The sequence below is a fragment of the Podarcis muralis genome, chromosome 12, assembly GCF_964188315.1.
Source record: "Podarcis muralis chromosome 12, rPodMur119.hap1.1, whole genome shotgun sequence".
NCBI classification, from domain to species: domain Eukaryota; kingdom Metazoa; phylum Chordata; class Lepidosauria; order Squamata; family Lacertidae; genus Podarcis; species Podarcis muralis.
In genome coordinates, this window is record NC_135666.1 from 24,950,068 (window position 1) to 24,971,801 (window position 21,734).

Consider the following 21,734-nt stretch of genomic DNA (forward strand, 5'->3'; position numbering starts at 1 on the left):
TCCTTTCTGTCTCAAAAAACCTTGTGCTTCTTGCTGCTGCTGGTCTCTAGCCTTGGAGTCCATGGGACTGCAATCTCATAGTCTAGTCGGGAGGGTTGTGGGCATTTCCTGGGACTCTTTGCCACTGAGGTGGTAGCAAAAGCAGCTGCTCAGGGCCGAGGCTGGTGTGAAAGGAACGATGAGGATGCCGAGCAGCCATGGCAACTGTCACTAATGCAGGAGGGCAAAGCTTGGGAGCGGAGGAGGCCCAAAGCCTGCAGGGCCAGTGAGTGGGTGCATCGCTGTGTCATACAGTGGCTGAAGCATCCCATTCCCTCTTATGTAATGGCGATGACTGTCCCCAGCTAGGAGCTCCCACTGCTCCACCTACCCTGAGGCTATTTCCTCCCTTTGTGAGTCATCCCTGTCTTCTGTGCTTTGGCTCTGTCTCCGCATTAGGTGACAGGAGAGAGGGAGAGAGAGGGAGGCTTCAGGTGTGTTAGTAACACTGAGAGGTTTCTTTATCCTTCAGCATAATCTCTTTCAGCTCTCTGGCCCAAGAAGGGTACTTCATGGTGAGTACCAGCACCTTTTTTTCTAGAAAAAAGGCACTGGCAGTTATCCAGAATATAAACTGCTTAAGTCCCAGAGTTAGTAAAGTAGCATATATAAAAGTCCATGTGGAAGTTCCAAAAATCTCTCTTACTGTATAAACTTGTCCACATGATAAATATATAGTGTCTTTTAAAATATTTTAATATCCTGTCATATTCAAAAGAAGACAATTAAAGAGCTGTAAAACAATTGATTTCCACTCCCATTTAATGTATATTTATGGATGGATGGAATAGTCATTGTAACTACAGATTCAATGTGTGATAGGTATTCATTGTCAAGTCTGCAGATTCTTATGACCCCCCCCCCCCAATGATAAACTTTTATTCTACTTGCCTGTGATAGCCTTCATAGCAACACATGTTTCATCATCATTTCCAGAGTCGGGTTCACCGGGTGCCCAGGACACATATGTCACTGGAGTTTGATCCAACCAGCTATAGAAAATAGTAAGAGAAAACGGGAAAGAATAATGTAATTTGCCCTTCATTTACATTGCATACTTTTACAAAAGAAATATTGGGGGGCAGGGTTGTGGGGAGTTAGCAAAGGGAACACCAGGCTGATAAACTATTTAGCAAAACTGAGCATTTAACAATATTAATTTACAATGATAAAGAATATTATTTACACTGTTATTTCATTCTTATCACCAGGCTTTGCATCTCTTGGTGGCACTGTATATATCTAGCATTTACTTTTTCTCTTTTTACCTTTAGAGGGACTTTCTTTAAAATGCAGGGTCTCATGATTAGCAGCCATAGCAATTTCTAAGGCTAAATATGGAAACACAAGAACCTGCTCACTGAGCTCCTTTGTCTTCTTGTCTTCTTAAGAGTGGCCATGTGCCCCATTTTAAAGTGAACAGTCCTTTATCTGACAGGCTTTTAGGGGACAATCTTTTATTTGAAGATCTGTCCACTATAAAGCTGGTTTAAAAAACTATAGGTCTCCTGGTCATTCTCTTACCTCGGCATGGTGAGATGTATTGAATATATATTGAATTTATAGCAATTATTTATAAATTCATACATACAATTATAAAACATCCCAAACAGGACTTATGCAAATCAGTGCCTTCTTTTGTTCCCTACCCCTGCTTTTTGGTAATGCAGTTCCTCTTTTCTTTATGATGTCTAAGTGGCCTCTCTATGTCTTTCCAGAATTGCACCTTTCTGACCCACTCAGCCATGGCCTGGCCCTATAAAAATAAAAATAAAATGCCTATGACTGGCAGATAGAAGTAAGGGGCCTGTCAGTTACTGGGGCCGTTTATTTTAATTAGAGGAAAATGATATGCCTGTATTTTATAGGTAGCATGTAATATTCATATTTGAAAAATGATTAAATTGGTTCTTCTTTTACATAAAAGCCTCCTTTTGTGGATGTAATCTTCAAGTCTGAGGGGAGGCAGTAGTGAGGAAGATCTGAAAAAAGCTTGTTGGTGGGGGAGCAAGGGGCAGCTTGCCTTTGCACTGCTTCTTTGCCAACTCAAATGGAATAAGGGGGGAGTATACCAAGTGTGGGGAAGTATGACAACAATCAGCTCTCAGCTCTCTCTAAGCGGCAAGGTGAAGCCATTCGCCTCAGGTGGCAGATCTGACCCATGTCCCACTCCCATCATTATGCAGCTGCCAGCCCCACTGGGGCTTCACCTGTGCCACTGCCACCACGCTGCTCACGCTGCTGCCACTGCACCCTCTCTGCCGCTGTTGCATTATAATGCAGATGCAGACAAGGGTGCAGCTGCTGTGTCAGGACTGGCAGCAGCAGGGGCACCACAGCAGGGACAGGGAGGGTGTGGGAAGGGAGCTTAGATCTGTAGGGGGTGCTATCGTGGGGGTGGTGTTGGGGTGTTTTGCCTACAATGACATAATATCTTGGGCTGGGCCTGGTTCTCAGTCTCTTGCACTGGAGTCATAAAAGGCCATCAGTATCAGAGGGAGGATGTCATGGGAGAGGGAGAGTATCAGTGCTGCAATGTTCAGAGCATGGCTGGGAGCAGAGCAGAAGGGAGCAATTAACTAGGAACACGCCACATCCAAGCTACATACAATAGCCATAGAAGTCAGGCAGATAGAGTGGTGCCCTCTTCCTCAACACATGAAGAAAGAGGGTGGTGCCCCCAAAAGCTTTGGAGGAAACGGCATAATAAGTGAAGTTCCATGCAAATGAAAGAGACAAGGGTGTGATGCCAGCCTGGTGAATTGTAACATTGTAGTTTTAGATTGTTGTAACCTATCCTGAGACCTTATGGTTAAGGATGGGTAAAACACGTTAATAATAATAACAAGGCCAACAAGAACTAGAATGCATAATTCTGGGTCTGATAGAGCCAGGGGCAAGTCAGAGTAGAACAGCGGAAGGAATAGAGGGAAATACAACTTGCAAAGCTAAGAAAGGTACGTCAAGTGATTAGAATGGCTACTGAGATCTTTGAGCAAAGGGCCCACCAGTTAAGAATTAGCCTGTGGCTCTGTAGACCCTTTGTAAAGTCTACTTTAACAGAGCTAAAATAGTCAAACAGCTAAATTGGCTGAACTACAATATCCAAATCCCTGTTGGGCTCTCACTGACATAGCAGAAGGAAAGGTGGTATAGGACTTTTATTCTCTATCCTTTTCCGGTTACTCCCCAAACTATTTCACTTTTATTGGAGACATAAGTTTTACCACCTTGTGGGGGCATGCTGGGGGCTAAGTGCTGGGTCCTTAGGATCAAAGCCTTCCCCTGGTATGTCCCTTGCATGTATGCATTCATTCCAACACTGGGCTTTGATGTCAACAGAGCAAGGGCTGTGAAAGTTTCTGAGGTAGCACAGAGGAGGTAACTGACAGTCAATTTTCCTCTCTAAGGTCAGTCTTCCCTATCCACCATCCCTAGACACCATTACAGGAACCATAGGACTGCAGAGTCAATCTATATATCTGGGAGATTAATTGAATCAGTTTAGAGAAAAATGGTGAATATAACATCCTTCTATCCAGATTATTTAACATTAACCTAGATATTATCTAAGAAACTTAGTATGATTTACATTTTTTAAAAAAGTTGTTGACTTACCCAAACTCTCCATCAAGACCCACAGTTAAACCAATGTAAAGGTCACCAGAGTGAGTTCCATAATAGTTGTTCTATAACATACAAAGGAAAAATGGGGAGTAAATGTAACAATAAAGTTATCAGATATATTTACAAACCAGCCAATACAAAAAGAGACTTGTAATTATAAACATAACATGTTTGTACTTTATTAAAACATAAATAAAGCTTTCAGTTAAAAGAAATTAAAGCCTGTCAGCTAAAATTAGAGAAAACAAGGAAGTTATTTATTATGGATTAATAAACTGATGTACCCGTAATAAGACCACTGGTACTTAACGAGAAAAGGATTTTTGGGTCAATGTAAGAATGGGCATTTAGCTCCCTCTAGCAGTCACAGGCAAACTGCAAACTGGAAAAAAATATTCAAATTCCTCCCTCAGTTTGTGAGAGGCAATAGACAACTTGGGAGGAAGATTTCTTAAGTGCTGAACTAGGAACTGAGAAATCAAGGTCCAAATCTCCACAGCCATGAAGTTACCTGGGTGACCTTGGGACAGTCACTGCCCAAGTTGTTGTGGGGATTAAATGTAGAAACCAAGAGTCCACCTTTAGCTCCTTGGAAAAAACCCCAGAGGAAAAGTAGTCTGACTTTGTTTTCTTTTGTTTGGTTGCTTCCTTTAATAAAGAAGGGAGAGGGAGAAAACTGATCTGCCTTTCCTCTGCTGTGGGAGAGGGACAATGAGGGGAGGGGGGAAAGAGTGGTGCTTCAACTGGCTCCGGAGTCCCTCATAAAAACCAGACAGAAGCCAAGCTGTCATAGAGAGATAAAACATAACAGAAGAGTGTAGTGGGGCTGTTGCAGGTTGCAAGTTGGGGGAATGTATGTGAGGGAATATATGTACGTATATATAAAATAAAAAAACTTTAACAACAAGGGAAAGCAACACACTACAATAACACAAACAAGGAGATACAGAAATAATACAAGCCTATAGTGAAGATGTAGAGAGTCAAGAACAGACTGCTTTCCTGAGGCAAAATTGAAGAAAAAAATCAATCTGGATTGTGCTCTAACCTATCTTGTATATACATTTTTTTTGTCTGATGGCGAAGAGTCTCTCTGTTTTCTTTTGCTGTCATGTGTCTGGCTTCTCTTTCCCTTCTTTGGCTTGTCTCAATATAAAACTGGCTTTCAACGAGGGAACAGTTTGGATTACGGTACTTCTTTCCAGCTTGCAATTTTGACTGCAACTGCTAGAGGGACCTAAATACCCATCCTTGACATCAGCTCAAGAGCCCCAAGAGAACAGATGGTTTACTGAAGATTTTTAATTATCTGTAGTATAAATTACAATGCAGCCTATGCCACCTGCTTTCATGTCATAATGCTGCCCATTTCACTTCACTCTTCCACTTAGTGAGTTGCACTTCTTTGTCTTCTAAATGAAGAGATGGGGAAGGAAAATTAGACAAGCAATGAAAAAGAACTAGAAGAGAGAAAGGATAAGATGGATCTATAAAGAGGGTATCATAATGGATCTAGACAGAGCTTTTTTTCAGCTGGAACTCACCGGAACTCAGTTCCAGCACCTCTCAGGTGAGCACCATTGCCATTATAAGAGAACAAGGGAGGAATTCATGGTGAGTTCCATTCCTGTTTTTCTAGAAAAATAGTGCTGGATGTAGAGAAAAGCAGGAAGGGAGGTTGGGGAGGTGAAGGCAGAGGGTGAAACCCTGAGTGATAAGCCCACTATGCTTTCGTTATAGGCCCCTGATAATCTGTAGAGAAGCTCCTCTTCCCAAACATTTTGTTTGTGTATTTCCATCATGTTTCTTTGAAAATTGTATATTGCTGGATAGAATATTGAACTTTCCTGGCATGAAAATTAAATGCTTAGGCACAAAAATACATTTTGACCTATTGCTCTGCATCAGGCCTAGGTCTGTGATGATGATTTGGGTGAATGGATCATATCCCCCCCCCCCCCCCAATTCTCACTTCTTTGTCAGTGTCTTACACTTCAATTGAAGTACATGACCACATGTATAAGATTAAGGTTCTGGTGACCCTATCCAGAAGAAAACGTTTAGCAGGCATCAAAATAGCCACAACCCATCATTCATCTGGTTCTTTTTTTTTTTTAAACCAAGCTGTACTTCATTAGGAAAACATATGTTCCAAATATTTCTTACGTATTTCCACAAAAACTTTCTTTCAGTTTCACTTTCAATGACAGTAAGATCTCCACCATGCTTCTTGCATAATGCTCGTGCTCTTTCTGCAGATGTACTTGTATTACTGACATAGTACTCATGTTCCTCATACAAAATCCAGCCATTATCAATTATTTTGAATGAATAGTCTGCAAAAGAAGACATATTTTTATTTATTTTATTTAAAGTAGTTCTTAAATACCCTTCACCGAATGATTCCAGAGAGTTATACAGAAATATGCATAATGGTAATTCATGTAATCAGTGCTATAACTAAGAAACTTTATTGATATTAATGGGGATCTCCCCTCCTCTACATTAGACAATCACGCACATCAGTTCAGTTTGAAACACACAATCAAACCCCCCCCCCCCAATGCATTTCTTATTGCTGGTTCACACTGTAAAATTAATTTAAAAACAAAGCAGTTTAGTTACCATGATACTATATTTTATATATAAAATGAGCACCTATTTATTTATTTTATTTTTATTTATTGAATTTATTTACCTCCCCAAACCCGCAGGTCTCAGGGCAGTTCACAAAATAAGATCAGACTATAAAACCACAAAACATATTATCAAAATAAAAATAACAACCCAATAACACACACCCCCAAACACATTTTAGAAGGGCATAGGATGTCAATCAAATCAACCAAAGGCCTGGTTAAAAATGAATGTTTTTGCCTGGTGCCTAAAGATGTATAATGAAGGAGCCAGACAAACTTCCCTGGGGAGAGCATTCCACAGACAGGGAGCCACTGCAGAGAAGGCCTGTTCTTGTGTTGCCACCCTCTGGACCTCTCGAGGAGGCACACAAAGAAGGACCTCACAAGATGATCTCAGGGCTCGAGTAGGTTCATATGGAAAGAGGCAGTCCTTGAGGTATTGTGGTCCTGAACCATTTAAGCCTTTGTAGGTCAAAACCAGCACTTTGAATTGGGCCCAGTAACAAATTGGTAGCCCATGCTTTGCCGGGCAAGGTGCTTGAGAGTTTGGTGGTAATTAATCTGCAGTCTTGAAGGAACTAGTTAACTTGACCTATTTCTGTCTGGATTCAGGTCTAGATCTGGAATAGCCATAGTTTCCCTGACAGCCCCCTGACAGATAACCTTATTTGGGAGAGGGACAGAGAGAGTGTAACTCCATTAGTCTTGCACTGAAGGTGCAACAAACCTTCAGGCAAGCAGCCAGCTTTTTTGAAGATCTGAGCTAGAGAGTCTCTTGAGGCTCCCCAAAAGTCTGCTGGAGTGTGCTGGCAAGTGGCTAATCGGCATACCTCAAGCTATCAAAGTCACAGTGGAGGAATGGTGAGAAGAAAGGGGTGGAATGATCCTACATTCCAAAACCGCAATGTTTCTACTCTAGACAATTTGGGTGACAAAGGGAAATGAACTAAGCAGATTATGGGGGAGGAGAAGCAGAAAGGGAAGTTATAAGGATATAAGGTACAGTGGTACCTCTGGTTACGTACTTAATTCGTTCTGGAGGTCTGTACTTAACCTGAAACTGTTCTTAACCTGAAGCACCACTTTAGCTAATGGGGCCTCCTGCTGCCGCTGCGTCGCTGGAGCACGATTTCTGTTCTTAACCTGAAGCACTATTTCTGGGTTAGCGGAGTCTGTAACCTGAAGCGTATGTAACCTGAAGTGTATGTAAGCCGAGGTACCACTGTACAGCAGTCAAGGAAACCTGATGCTTAGGAGCACAGGAAGCTACTTTATACCTCCAGCTAGCTCAGTTTTGTCAACAGTGGCTAGCAGTGGTTCTCCAGACTTTGTAAGGAATCTTTTCCAATCCAACCGGCAGATGCTGGTGGTTACTTCAACACTCAAAGGATGTGCTTTACTGATGAGCTAAAGGCATCCCTTCTAGAGGTGAATCTTAACAAGTTCAACAAGCCCATACTAAGGAGAATCTACTGACAGAACATTCAATGACTGAAGAAAACTGCTGGGACAATCCTGCCCCCACCTTCCCCAACACTACTTAGGACCTACTTGTCCCAAGAGAAGGCAGAAATTTGGGTGCCCAGACTATGGAGCACACTTATCTTTCGCTCCTGAGAGAATCATCCTTGGCCTGAGAGAGCTGTTAAGGCAGACCCCCCCCCCCCACCTTCTATGGTGCAGCTTTAAAAAGACCAATGTGACCTGAGGGAAGGCAGAATCACCCAACATACCAAAATCATTGCTTGGTTCAGGTTTCAACAGTACACCTGAAAAAACAAAGACAAATTAATTATAATGGATTATAGTATCATTTGTATTATGTTATTTCATATAGCAAGCAGGAGTTCATAAAAATGAACATAAAGTTTTATTTATAGCATACCACATTTCTACATCTTTGTGGAAACACAGGTAAAACCTAATGTGAAAGAACAATCAATAGCTCTGTACTCACAATAGCCTCAATGGCCTAATTTCTTGTTCTTATTGAAATGGAATAGAGGCGACTCAGAACTTATGCTGGGGTTATGTTCCGGGGATAGCACCTAGAGCCCAAACCATGTATGGTCGAAACATATTGGGTTCAATGGCAGGGGCAAGACGGGGCTTGCCAAAGTATTTTTTTCTAGCCATCCACCCCCTTTTGCAAAGCAGATAGATTAAATGTGGATAATTTGTGAGTGACCTGTGCTTCACATCTCAGACTGTCATAATCTGAACTCTGCAACATTCATAGCAAAGGTTGAATGCATTTCTCGTTATTTTCCCCTCCTCTCAAAAAGGCATGCATCTTAAAAAGCCAGGCTTCAGCAGTGCAGCAAATGAAGGCCTTGTTGGCTTTGTTTAATGGACCGGTAGTAAATGAAAAGGAATCTTACCTCTTTTAATTTGGCAAACCCAACTGAGAAAACTGTCACAGTGGAAAGGGATCCAACGATTCCAATTCTGTCCTATTCCTCCACATTTTGCATCTGGTTCATAGAAAAACCAAGGGCTCCTCATTTCAAAGTTTAGCTACAGTAGAAACAAACTTTTCTTATTCTTATTCTTTTTAAAATTCGTCTGTGGCAACATACCAAAAAGGAGACAGACTTACAATAGCAGTCTTAGAATGATTTGTACCCATGTGAACATCTACATATATAGAAAGAAATGGGTTGCCATTTCCTTATTAATACTGTGTGGGCACAGGCTAACATTACTCTTATACCTAAAGAGGGACAAGAGTTGACCTTAATAAAAAATTATTGACCAATCTCATTACTGAATAATGACTATAAATCATTTCAAATGATTTTGTTAGGAAATTAAAAAAAAATTCTATAAAACTTAATATACACCATGACCAAAGCAGATTTTTACCTATCAGACAATTAAGAGACAATGTCAGAAATGTGTTTGAGTATTTGAGCTGTCATAATGAGAAGCAAGCTGCACTGATTTTTCTGCATGCAGAATTTTTACGTGAAAGAGTAACTGAACTTGAGGATTTGAAGATGGAAAAAATATTGTTTTTAGAGAAGATAGAATGGTTAGATTTTAAGGAATGAATACTATATTTAGCTGCAAGATAGAGATCCAGAAGTCCTTTTATTCTTTTTTATCTTTCTCTAAACATTTCTCTCTCTTTCTCCTCTCTTGCTTTCTCTTTCTTTAGGTTTTCCCTTTTTTGTCTTTTCTTCATTCTGCCTATGTTCTTTTTTAGATTAAGTGGCTGTTTTATATCAGTAAATTATAAAACGATACTTTGTAATGGGCATGTATTTTTGTATATCAATAAGTAATTTCAAGCAAATAATATGTTTAAAGACTTCATTGCTGGATATTTCAGTTACTAAAGGTTTTAAAACGCTGCTATGTGATCTGTCCAATGTAAATATGAGAACAAGAGGGTGTGTACGCCAAGCTTAAATACATTTTTTGTAAAACTAATAATAACTTTGCTATCAATACATCAGCATTACCCTTTTACTTACATTAGATCCATCACTCCAAGTAAATCCTTTATCAGGATCCACATTATTCAAACCAATCCAATAATTGTCATTGGAACGCCTAAAATATATAAAAAATAGTGATACAGAGTCTAGAAAAATTCAACAAAGGAATGGATTTCATAAATCTGATACTCTGGTTTCTCTTCAGATCGTATAAATCTTTTGCCTAAGGATTTCAAACATCTGAGTTTTTAAATTTGCATTCACTACTTTGATATTCTCTAGAAAAATATTATACATGTGTATCATCAGTTCATTCATTTAAAGCTTGTTACATAATCAAATTTCTGGAACAGGTGTGCCATTCTGAGCAGGAAGGATTAAAAACAAACAAACTCACATCTCTTCTAGAATCTTCTGTTCTTCTTCACTGTGAATAGAAATGAGTTCTCCTCCAACTGCTCTACAAAACTCTCGTGCTTCAAACCAAGATTTCTTATTACTTTTGTTTTTCGTATAGGCCTAATGCATAAAACATAATTAAACACTGATAATAAGCACCAGCTTTTAATACATAACACCCCCTCCCTCTAAATATTGCTAATTTCCTTCTTTGTTTGCACCCAGGATTCATAGCCTGATAACCTTTTGAATTCAGACTCCAATTTCATATTCTGCATCAGATTCTACTACTTTTGCTCTTGACCACTAACCAGTACCAGGCCAGTACCCTATTCTGTCTTTATTACATACCAACAATTTATTCATGTTATAGAAAAGAAAGGAGCTTTAAAGTGTGAGCTTCATTCATTCTGCTACAACTAGAGATATGTGACAAGGGCTGTCCCATAACATTTTGGCACCTAAGGCAACCATGAAATAGTATCCCTCTCCCCACCAGGGATACTGCCACCTGAGGTGGTTGCCTCACTTTGCCTCATGGGTGGGCCAGTCCTGTGTGTGAATCATCCCTAGGATAAATCTGGTGAGCATTCCTTATGAAATTCCTACTTGCTCTTTCTTTCTTTTCTTGAAGACAAATAACATATTTCTATGCTAGTTGTAATATAAAATGTGGGACTATCAAATAATCTCATTCAGAGTATGGTTTGCATGAGTTCCCATTTCACAAATAAGGAAAGCAGCTAAGGACAAGGCAGACATAGCATAATTGAATGTATTTACACCAGAAGAGTTCGACCTTTTGGAGTCCACAGCTCCCTTGACCAACAACATTGTTTCTGTGGCACCTCTGTGGGGCTTAGAAACACAGTTGTGTCACCCCTTGCCTACAGCACTGGCATCCTCTCAACCTTTTTCGGACACCCTTCCTTGTGGAGTGTTCCTTCAGCCTCCTCTCCCCTCTCCTTGGAAGTCCTCTGGGAACCTGCTGCCGCCGCCCCTGGTCTCTGAACTACCCCACCCCAAAGAGAGGTGCCTCCTTACACTGCACCAAGGGGCCTGGCCTTAGCGACCTGGCGGAGACTGGCCAAAGGTGAATGTCAGGCCAGCACCTTACCTTACTTATGCACACTTGTTAGAAAATAATGCTAGGTGGCTTTACTGCCATACCTTAGAAGAGCATCTACAGTATGTTGGGCTGCCATACGTCTCGGGGGAATTTCCAAAAGGTGGCACTTTGTTCTGGATCTTGAAATATGGCAACCCTAGCAGTATGATCAACACCAGTTTGCTGAACCTTTTTTAAAGATTCTGTCACTGTCAGGATACAAAAGATCTGGATAGCTATGCAGCCTTCATTGAGAATTAGTTGCACTGTTTTTGTTGTAAGCCTCATTTAATTATTATTATTATTATTATTATTATTATTATTATTATTATTATTATTGTAACTGAATATTTCAAACTCATTTCAAAAAGTAAATTTGAAGGATCCACTCCCAATCCCAATTCACAAGGAAAATTATCTTAAAATTATCTGAAAGATGTGTAGAATTTTTTCTCCAGTTCCTCAGGCTGTAGTGTCACAAATTTTAAGATTCAACAGAATATACAACAAACATTTTTGGTTGGTTTGAATTTGGTTGGTTTGTGCTCTACTTAACAGGTGACAAAAGTTGCAAAACACCATCAAAAATATTCCTTCTGGATAATGACTCCATAAATATAATCCAGAATTATCTAATTAAGCCAGCACAGCTGCAAATCTCTGGGCCCTGGGTACCCTTTCCTCTCCCTCCCTTAAGCCCAGAGCTGTTTTACTGGGCTACTGTCAATGTGGAATTATCTTTCACAGGCCAGTTTGAAACTGATCTTATTGAACAATTTTAGGTTAATGTTGAAAAATAGGAGACAAGAATTATGAATGGTCACACAAAATATGAGAGCCGCAACAAAAAGGATCAGTAAAACAGAAATAAATATGCAGCTACAATATGTTAAACCACCAACAGAAAAATTCTGAGCCCAGAATTGAATGAGATTCACAGCATTTCCACACAAAAATCTAAGCTTTCTTCATATCAGTAGTAGAATAAATAGGGCAGCCAAGGAAGGGGGAGTCATTTTGTTGCTAAACAGTGGGGAGGCAGAAATCCATTCTGATCTACAGCAGAAATCTATTCTGATCTACAGCAAACCAGCTAAAGATCAATTTTGAAGTTGACATTTCAAATAAACTAAAGTTCAAAACATGGAAGTAAACTACACAATAAAATGAATCACAATTTAAAAAATCCATTGAACATTTATATTTAAACTAAAACCACACTCTCAGATGGCTTGCATGTCTACCTTTGCCTTGCTATTTAAGCAAACAAGAACTTAGACACAAGAAACGCTATACCTACCTTAAAGCACACATTTCTAGTACTGCTTGGACGCCATCCTACTGGGCACGGCTGCAGAGGAGTTGGTTTGGGTGCAGGAGTTGTTGTCACACCTTCAACCCATTGTTTGCAGATGAAGGTTGCCTTCTCCTCACAGTTCACAACATCCCACAATCCAGCTGCAGTCCCAGTTCTCATGGCAACACAGCCAGAATGTTGCCCTTTTGGAGATACAATCGCCAGTCCAATTGAGTATCTGTTCATATGTGTAAAACTACTAATAATAATGACAATGTAGAAGCCCCTTGTGAAATATTACTCCAGTTAGGCTTCAGGAAGTACCTACCAGGCATTTCTGAATTCCAGTGGGTGAACAGAGCACTGTCTCCCCTGGTCCAGATAAATGTCCCTGGTTGCTGTATATCTGAAAGACCGATCCAGAGATATTTTTCAGAATGAAGCCCAACTAAGCTAGTCAGGTAGGCTTGTTCATACCTGCAAAGAAAAATAAGTAATAAGTGCATTAAAAGTGAGTGCTTCTTTTTTAAAAAAGAAGAAGTTAATTTTCAGGACATACTGGAGTTGATGTGCATTTATTATTATTATTATTATTATTATTATTATTATTATTATTATTCCCAGGGCATAGTTAAGGTGGTATCACTCTGTATATCAGAGAAGACATAGAAGCCAACACGCTGGAAAACCATGAAGGGTTAGACTCCACCACAGAGTCGTTTTGTAGGTAACAATACTAAGCCTGATGAGTAATTTAGTACAGGGGATATGCTATTGTCCTCCTGCTAAAAGTGCTCAGGGAGATCTTCAGATGGAGACTGAGATCAAGGAGGCATTCAAAAGAGGGAATGCTAGATAAATAGGTGGCTTCAACACTCTCACATAGATTGGCTGCATGTGTGTTCTAATCACAACAAAGAGGTAAATGTTCTTGATATCCTCAATGACTGTGACCAAGGGCAGCTGGTCACAGAACCAACCAGGGGGTCTCAGCCCTGACTTAGGCTGCTTACACACCATATATAGAAAGCAATGCTCTTAATAAAACTGAGAAGTATAGTTTACCCTTCACAGAACTACAATTCCAAGCACGCTTAATAAACTACAGTTCCCAGGATTCTTGGGAGTGGGGGGAGATGTACTTGAAATGTATGGTGTGTAGATAGCTTTAATCTTAGGTGGTGGCCAGAACCTGCTGCAAGATGTAAACACTGTTGAACCAACTGGGGAAAGTGACCACAATGCTATCAAAAGTAAAAGGTTAAAACAACAACACACACCTATGCCTTCAGGTCAATTTTTACTAAGGAATATTGTGTCTACCAGCATAATCTACAGGTCTGTCACAAGTCTGAAAAAAAGAATTACAAGTGCATCCAGAGTAGGTAACTGAGGCACATGATTCTCTGTTCAGACTACACACATATAAAACAGCAAAATACATATATACAGGAAATCATCAATGGGCTTAGAAGATATTCTAGAAAACATGCACCCATTTGAGATAGAAAAATCATTCAAGCTAAGTGTCTTGTAGTCACAAGGACAACCAGTAAATCCCTGATGAGCAATTTGAGATTCATGCAATGCTTCTGCTGTCTCAAGGAAATCAGTAAGGCCACAGATTGCAAATCTAATAGGAAGTTCACAATAAATGCTGAGCAGATCATTCAAGAAAGTAACCTTAGTCACAGACTGTGATTCAACTCTTAATATGTATTATGTGGCCAAAGAATTAGGCCTCTAACAATTGTAACCATTGTACTTTTCACCCACATAACACTCATAAGCTTGTATCCAATGTTCATTCTATTTAGTGTAGACACATAAAAAATAATGAACATGGCTGACTTAGGTCCATTAATGTCAACAGGTCTAGTCTGAGTGAAATTTAGATGGACACAACCAAGAGTAAGAAAGCTGTGCATAAATTTTAAAAATAAAACTAATTGAGCAGATAGTCAGAACAAAATCATCTTTCTTCTTTCATGGCCAGGAAGTTGAGAAAGTGGAGTGAAGAATGCCCTCTGAATATCAAGACCAATTATTTTTCAGTTGGAATATTGAGATATATAGCTATTTTGTAGTTTATCAATATTTAAAATGCTCATTTCTTCATTCTTGATCTAAGGAAATTCTTTTTCATACCTGTTCTCCACAGAAGTTAAAGATCCCTTATTTGTTTCACAGAACATCTTTGCTTCTGAAAATGTTAGAGATGTTTGTCCAATTAAATAACAATAGGTACCGTGCCTTTTCCAGCCCTGTTGATATAAAAGAACCAACAACCACATTACTACAATATTAGGTTGGAGACAATGAGGTTTTTCAAATGGCACTGCTGAATAGGTACTAAAATGGGAATCTCTGTCCATCATGAGGCGCCACAGAAGTTGCACAGAAATGTCCTATAAGTTGCCTGGGTCAGTGATGTCACCCTCTGAAATGATGCATGAGTCTTTATCCCAGCATAATAATTAATGCTTATTATTATTTATTAGATTTATATACTGCCCTTCATCATAAGATCTCAGGGCAGTTCACAGTACTTTGACCATTTGACAATTCCTTTTCGAGCCCAGACTATCAATATAACGATCTAAAGCAGATTATGGGGAATAGTCTGGTCTAAAGCAGATGAGTCTGATTTCTTCTGGTTCTGGAGTAGAACATACAAGACTGTCTTAAACAGAGCCAGAATGTAATCTCCTTCAGTATTGTCTACTCGGAATAGCAGCAGGTCTTCAGTGTTGCTGCCCAACTTTCATTTTCACTGGAAATGTCAGGGATTGAATCTGAGGCCTTCAGCATATGTTTACCACTGAGTTGCATCACCAGCAATTTTGCCCATCTCTATTATATTTTGCTCTTTGGAAAAACACAGTTGTGTGAAATAAAAAAACAACAACACAGAGCAATCCTGCTAGCTAAGGAATAAAGTTGAATCTAACCATTGAAATGCATAAATTGCTGAATGGATGATGAAGACCTTCTAATGTATACTTGTACTTAAATGTTCCATGTATTCAATGCAGAATTCCCAAATTCCAAAATCTGAATCCAATAAAGGAATTACATTGCCCCTGTGAGCACATACCTCCACATCAGATCTCTATCACATTTATTAGCTATAATACAGAACTAGATTCCAAGGGAAACTGATTAAAGTGACTCATCTAGCCCAGCATCCTGTTCTCACAGTAGTCAACCAGATGCCTCTAGGAAACCTGAAAATGAGAACTGAGTACAAGAGTACTCTTCCCTCCGGCAGTTCCCAGCAACTAGAATTCAGGAATTCCCGTAATTTTATCTATTAATTTTCCCTCTGCTGTGTGCCCCCTACAGGAGTCCCTCATTGATGGATCTGAGCAAGCCATCATGTCCACACTCTTATGGTCACAAGTTGCTGCTGAGAAATTTCAACTATTAATTAGCTTTAAAACCCTGGTAGAGAACATAAATGATAGACATATATGTGCATTTAACTTTTTAAACCACTTCAGACTTACTCTCTGGCAATTTGGATCAGCAGTTTCAGGTTCTTCAGGAAGAGCTCCTGAAGGTTTTCTTTTACAGATGTAACCAAGTTCCACTTCACAGAAATAATCTGCCCAGTATCCACCCTGGATGAAGAAACAAATATTGGTGAAAGATGATTCACTATCTTTACACTTTCTCATTTTCTTGATGTTTGGTGTCTTCCTTGATATCTACAACCAAAACTAATGAACTATTCTACTGAGAAATACTGTGCTTGTTAATGATAAACAAAACAGGGTTTCAGGTTGCAAGAAATGGTAGCATTCAAACATAAGTGGTCATCTTAATTCAAGAACTTAAGGCTGAGCTGGTCCAGTTCCCACTTGATGTAAGATTTTAAAATAGAGAAGTTTAGGATTGAATTATTTTGTTTTTTAAAAAGCATTATTTAAAATTCTGCAGTTTTTGTATAGTATGTAAATTATTTTAGTTTGCAAAATTTGTTCTGCATTATGGTTTTACTTTGCATAATTTATTTTGGTTTTTCTACAACTATGATAAAGAGCATTCACTATCAAAGAACTGAAGCATCACTATGTGTCCATACACTTATTTCTCAACAGGAGTGAATGGTGTGCTGGGTAGTTTTGCAGAAACTTACCTGGCACTATAAATTTAAAGGGGTATCATAAGCAGCATTGGGACGCGGGTGGCACTGTGGATTAAACCACAGAGCCTAGGACTTGCCGATCAGAAGGTTGGTGGTTCAAAACCCCATGACGGGGTGAGCTCCCGTTGCTTGGTCCCTGCTCCTGCCAACCTAGCAGTTCAAAAGCACGTCAAAGTGCAAGTAGATAAATAGGTACCGCTCTGGCGGGAAGGTAAACGGTGTTTCAGTGCGCTTCTCTGGTTCGCCAGAAGCAGCTTAGTCATGCTGGCCACATGACATGGCTCCCTTGGCCAATAAAGCGAAATGAGCGCCGCAACCCCAGAGTCAGCCACGACTGGACTTAATGGTCAGGGGTCCCTTTACCTTTACCTAAGCAGCATTAAACAGTCATGGCTTTATCTAAAGAACCCTGGGAACTGTAGCTTGCTAAGAGTGCTGTGAATTGTTAGGAGACCTAACAGAGCTTCAATTCCCAGAATTGCCTGGGAATTGATTTTTCAACTATTCTGAAAATTGAGGGTTTGGCATTCAGTTTGCCAGACTGACTCTCAATATTTCACCCAAAAAGTCAGTTCAAGACCAATATATCTCTACTAGAAGTTCCATATTTTTACCTCCCCATTCATGATGACACATTCATTTTGGATATCATTTATTTGTGTGGGTTTTCCTTTTTGCCACTTGGTGAATGTCACTTTAGTACCATCGCTCCATTCATAATACATCTGAGTCTTCTGGTCATTCAGTCCTATCCATAGAAGATCTGTTGGCTCTAAGAACATAAAGGCACCTAATTAATTTGCTCTCATGCTTTAGGTACAAAGAGTCCAGGTATTGAACAAGATCCTATCACAAACAGTTCTATGGTACATAGATGTGGAAATAGGATAAAATTCACAACTGTAACCCAAATAGACATGTCAATGTGCAGCTAGCTAAACAGCTTAATGTCAGTCTTCAAATGCAGCACTACAACTGAGGATAATCTAAATGGCCAACCTGGTGTTCTCCAAATGTTTTAAACTATACTTTTCACCATCCCTGACAATTGATTATATTGGCTGGGGTTGATGCAGCTGAACCAGGTTGTTGAAGGTGATAATAGTCCATGTCATCTCGTGTTTGACCTGTTTATCTCCATGGTATTTTTCAACATGACAGAGACCTCAGTAACATTCCATCTTTGCATGTGTAACAAAAAAGCAACACAAAATACCCTCTCTCTTAATCTCACATATATATCAGATACCAGGAGAACCAAATTTCCTAGATGTACTTACGGTAGCCAAGCTGAGATATGACAAAGCTGTATTCTTCAATGTGGTGTATACTTATTAAATCTCCACCTTCCTTCCGACAGGATGATAAGGCACTCTTCCATGTCTTGGGGTTTCTGCTAAGGTGGTAACAGTGACCTGCATATGCAACCCAGCCATCTGGACAGCTAATTGACTGAAATCCATCTAAAAAGAAAACAGTTCTTTGTAAGATAGCATGACTAGATGGAGTTTTCAAAAAATAATACTTTATGTGCCATTATGATGTCATTGACTCAATACAGAATTTAGTAAATGCAAATCTGGCAATTGATATTAGCCAAAGAGGGTACCCCATCCTCTCATATGATTATATTATTGTCAATAAGTTAACAAACAGTTCTTGTAGTCATATACTGTACATTTTTTGACCTGAGTGAATGTGGGTTTGGTGCACAATGGCAGCCACAAATGGAAACGCTGCTCATCTCCCTTGTTGAAGGCAACCTGCTCAATGCCCCCCACCAGTCCTTAAAAATTATCTATTCTCAGTGACAGAATTTGGGATAGAGAGAAGCCTGAACTGTGAACATACTTTAGAGCGCCCCTTTACTGGGGCCACCAGATTTATATTTGCCAACTCCTGGGAGTCCCTCACCCTTGGACAGGGTTGAATGACCCTAGCTTTGAGACAGGTCACAAGGAAGCCACTAGCATCAGCTGCACTTCCAAGTCCTGTTCAGTGGCACTCAAGGAGGGGGGCATCAATACCACAGGTGGCCAAAGCTCCTGGGGAGGTGGCTTCCAGGAAGACTACCCTCATTCTCTAACTAGTTCAAAATTCAGCTGAGGCAACATAATGTTGGTGAGAAATTGGAGCCCTGTCAACAGGAGCTGAGGCAGGACTGAAACTGCAGAGACTGTCTCCTTTGCGGTGAGGCAGGTTCCATGAATTTACCTAGTGGAGTGAATAGTACCCATCTGAAAAGACCCTCCTCCCAGGGCGGGGGAAGAGAAAATGAAACTAAATTTGAATATGTCTTTTTCCAGTTGTGCATGTGTCAAGGTGGGAGTTGGAAGCAGGTCATCAATAACTCACAAGACATAAGTGAAGTTAACTCTTCAAAGAAACAAAACAGCTCAAGCCTAGTGAGCACAGCAACTCTTCCAGTAGGTCTTGCCCCAGTGAGGCAGTTGCAAGAACTGAAGGTCCCCACCTTCTCACAGCCCCCTAAGTCTCCTCCTTCCCAAGCAACCTGAGACTTCTTTGCCTTGTCTGTCTCTGCTCCATCCTCTTCATACACACCACCCTCTGCTCTGCCTGTTTCATTTCTCTGCAAGTTCTGGGAGACAGGAGGGAGGGGAGCTGGTCACAGCAGGAGGGGAAGAATCCCTGGCTTCTTCAGCAGCCTGTCTGATCTGTGCCTCTTGCTCCCCCCTCCTCTCCAGTCTCTGATTCATCCTCTGATTTTGCCCTGCTCTCTGCCATAGCCTCTTCCTGCTCACTAAACCTGTCATCGCCATCCCAGCTCCAATCTTCTGGCTCTGAGCCTTCTTCCCTTGGGGGTTCTCTTGGGGCTTCCCCAGTTGGTGCCTCCCACCATTCCTCTGCATCCAGCCAGTTCATGACAGCATGATATTGAGCAGGCAGAAGCATGATAACAACATATCTGAAAACCTAACACTTTTTATAGCATAGCATCAGCTTGAGAGCATATTTTTCTTTGTGGTTCTTTGCAACCTATGTCTGTTCCTTGATTGGCTGAAAATATCTATTTATTTATCAAAATAAATAAACTCACTGTATGACACTGATAATTTTATTTTGGTGATTGATGTATGCTGTCTACAATCCTCTGTCGGCTTGAGAGTAAGTTGCATCAAGCTCTTCCCATAACTGAACAGGGAAACAAGCCACAGGGTGGTTGACTTAGTATTACAACCAATCTGTAATTGCCGGTTTCTTTAGTTTTATTTTGCAGGCTTGAGACAGCACTGTTAAACAAAGATCTGATCATGTATGACTTATGTATTATTACTAACACGGTCCTATGCATTTAAGTGCAAAGCAAGTGAGCCCTACTAAGTGAGACTGCAAAATAAAACTTTGAAAAAGCACAGGACTAGTGGTCACCTGGGACTGTGGCGCTGTGGGTAAAAGCCTCAGCGCCTAGGGCTTGTCGATCGAAAGGTCGGCGGTTCGAATCCCCGCGGTGGGGTGCGCTCCCGTTGCTCGGTCCCAGCGCCTGCCAACCTAGCAGTTCGAAAGCACCCCCGGGTGCAAGTAGATAAATAGGGACCGCTTACTAGCGGGAAGGTAAACGGCGTTTCCGTGTGCGGCTCTGGCTTGCCAGAGCAGCAATGTCACGCTGGCCCAGAAGTGTCTCCGGACAGCGCTGGCCCCCCGGCCTCTTGAGTGAGATGGGCGCACAACCCTAGAGTCTGACAAGACTGGCCCGAAAGGGCAGGGGTACCTTTACCTTTTTAGTGGTCACCTACATGGCCTCCTAGGCACACCACCAGTTCTAGGTCCCACCAGCCTTCACTGGGCTTGTCTGAACAAAACAGTTTTTAGCAGGTGCCCAAAAAAGTACAGTGAAGATGCCTGTCTAATGTGAAAGTGTGTGCTCTCCTACACTAAGGGGCTGATTTCTTACAAATACAGGTATTATGTGGCATCTTTAACAGTGCCAGTTGCACAGATTGGAGCAGTCAAGCGATCTCACAGGTAAACTGACCCCAAACCGTTCTATATTAGTAAAGGTAAAAAAAGGTAAAGGACCCCTGGACGGTTAAGTCCAGTCAAAGGCGACTATGGGGTTGCGGCGCTCATCTCACTTTCAGGCCAAGGAAGTCTGCGTTTGTCCACAGACAGCTTTCCGGGTCATGTGGCCAACTGTTTAGTAACACCTTTGGTAACACCTTAACCAGAAGCACCACAGTTCACATAAAAATGTATTAAAACAAATATTGCAAACTTATGTATAGGGGAAATACCCCCCCACCCCCCACCCCCAAAATTGAACACCTGTTCTGAGATATTTCTTCCTTACATTTAAATCCCACCTTTATTTCATGGAATTCTAGAAAATCTACTACCCAGGTACTGACCAGACCTGGACCAGCCTAGTAAAGTTTCTGAAGCACATGCATTTAGACCATGCCTGCAGTCTTTATTGATTGATAACCTATTATTAGCTACTGCCATCTCAGTCCAATAAAATGTTTCCCATTACACATGCCACTACAAACAGCAAAACTGCATTACTGTATAAATATGGACAATGTCACCCTCCATAAATCATGATATAATGATATATAGGGAAGCTTCATTCCCAGTTTATAGTCCTACCTGAAGGAATAACAGAAGCATCTAATGAAGAGTTTGCCTTTTTGCAAATGTATCCAAGTTTCTCTTGACACTTATTATTCTCCCATTTGCCAACCTTAGACAGCATTGATCCACATATTTTTTCTGTTTCTGGAGTTGGGCTGCCTTTAAGAAAGAGTGAGACAGGGGATCATTGCCTGTGTTAACCTATGTTAACATTGCAACATTATTTTAATAGTACTAAGCCATTTCCATAAAACACTTTTTAATATATAGTCAGCAATGATGAAGTTTAAATTCACCAGCATAAAATAATAATAAATTAGCCGTATCTCAGTAACTGCCCTCATCTGTCCTGTCCCACCACTATCAACAACTTATGGAAAAGCCTCTTTAAAAGTGTGAGAAAAGAGGGTCTGCCTAATTTCTACAGGAATTGAATTCC

At 40.5% G+C, this 21,734-nt stretch overlaps 1 protein-coding gene across 1 annotated transcript in view; it reads right to left on the reverse strand.

The window, feature by feature from the left end:
• Nucleotides 1–21,734, reverse strand: part of LOC114607715 (macrophage mannose receptor 1-like) — a 46,773-nt gene that overhangs the window by 18,867 nt on the left and 6,172 nt on the right. Inside the window, exons 6-19 of the mRNA XM_077936867.1 lie at nt 21,311–21,454; nt 17,983–18,165; nt 17,317–17,474; nt 16,062–16,175; nt 14,701–14,816; nt 12,881–13,029; nt 12,556–12,755; nt 10,146–10,267; nt 9,785–9,863; nt 8,687–8,822; nt 8,039–8,074; nt 5,833–6,002; nt 3,658–3,728; nt 931–1,031 (exon numbers count right to left, since the gene is read on the reverse strand). Coding sequence (XP_077792993.1) covers nt 931–1,031; nt 3,658–3,728; nt 5,833–6,002; nt 8,039–8,074; nt 8,687–8,822; nt 9,785–9,863; nt 10,146–10,267; nt 12,556–12,755; nt 12,881–13,029; nt 14,701–14,816; nt 16,062–16,175; nt 17,317–17,474; nt 17,983–18,165; nt 21,311–21,454 — 1,779 coding nt within the window. The remainder of the gene's footprint in view (nt 1–930; nt 1,032–3,657; nt 3,729–5,832; nt 6,003–8,038; nt 8,075–8,686; nt 8,823–9,784; nt 9,864–10,145; nt 10,268–12,555; nt 12,756–12,880; nt 13,030–14,700; nt 14,817–16,061; nt 16,176–17,316; nt 17,475–17,982; nt 18,166–21,310; nt 21,455–21,734) is intronic.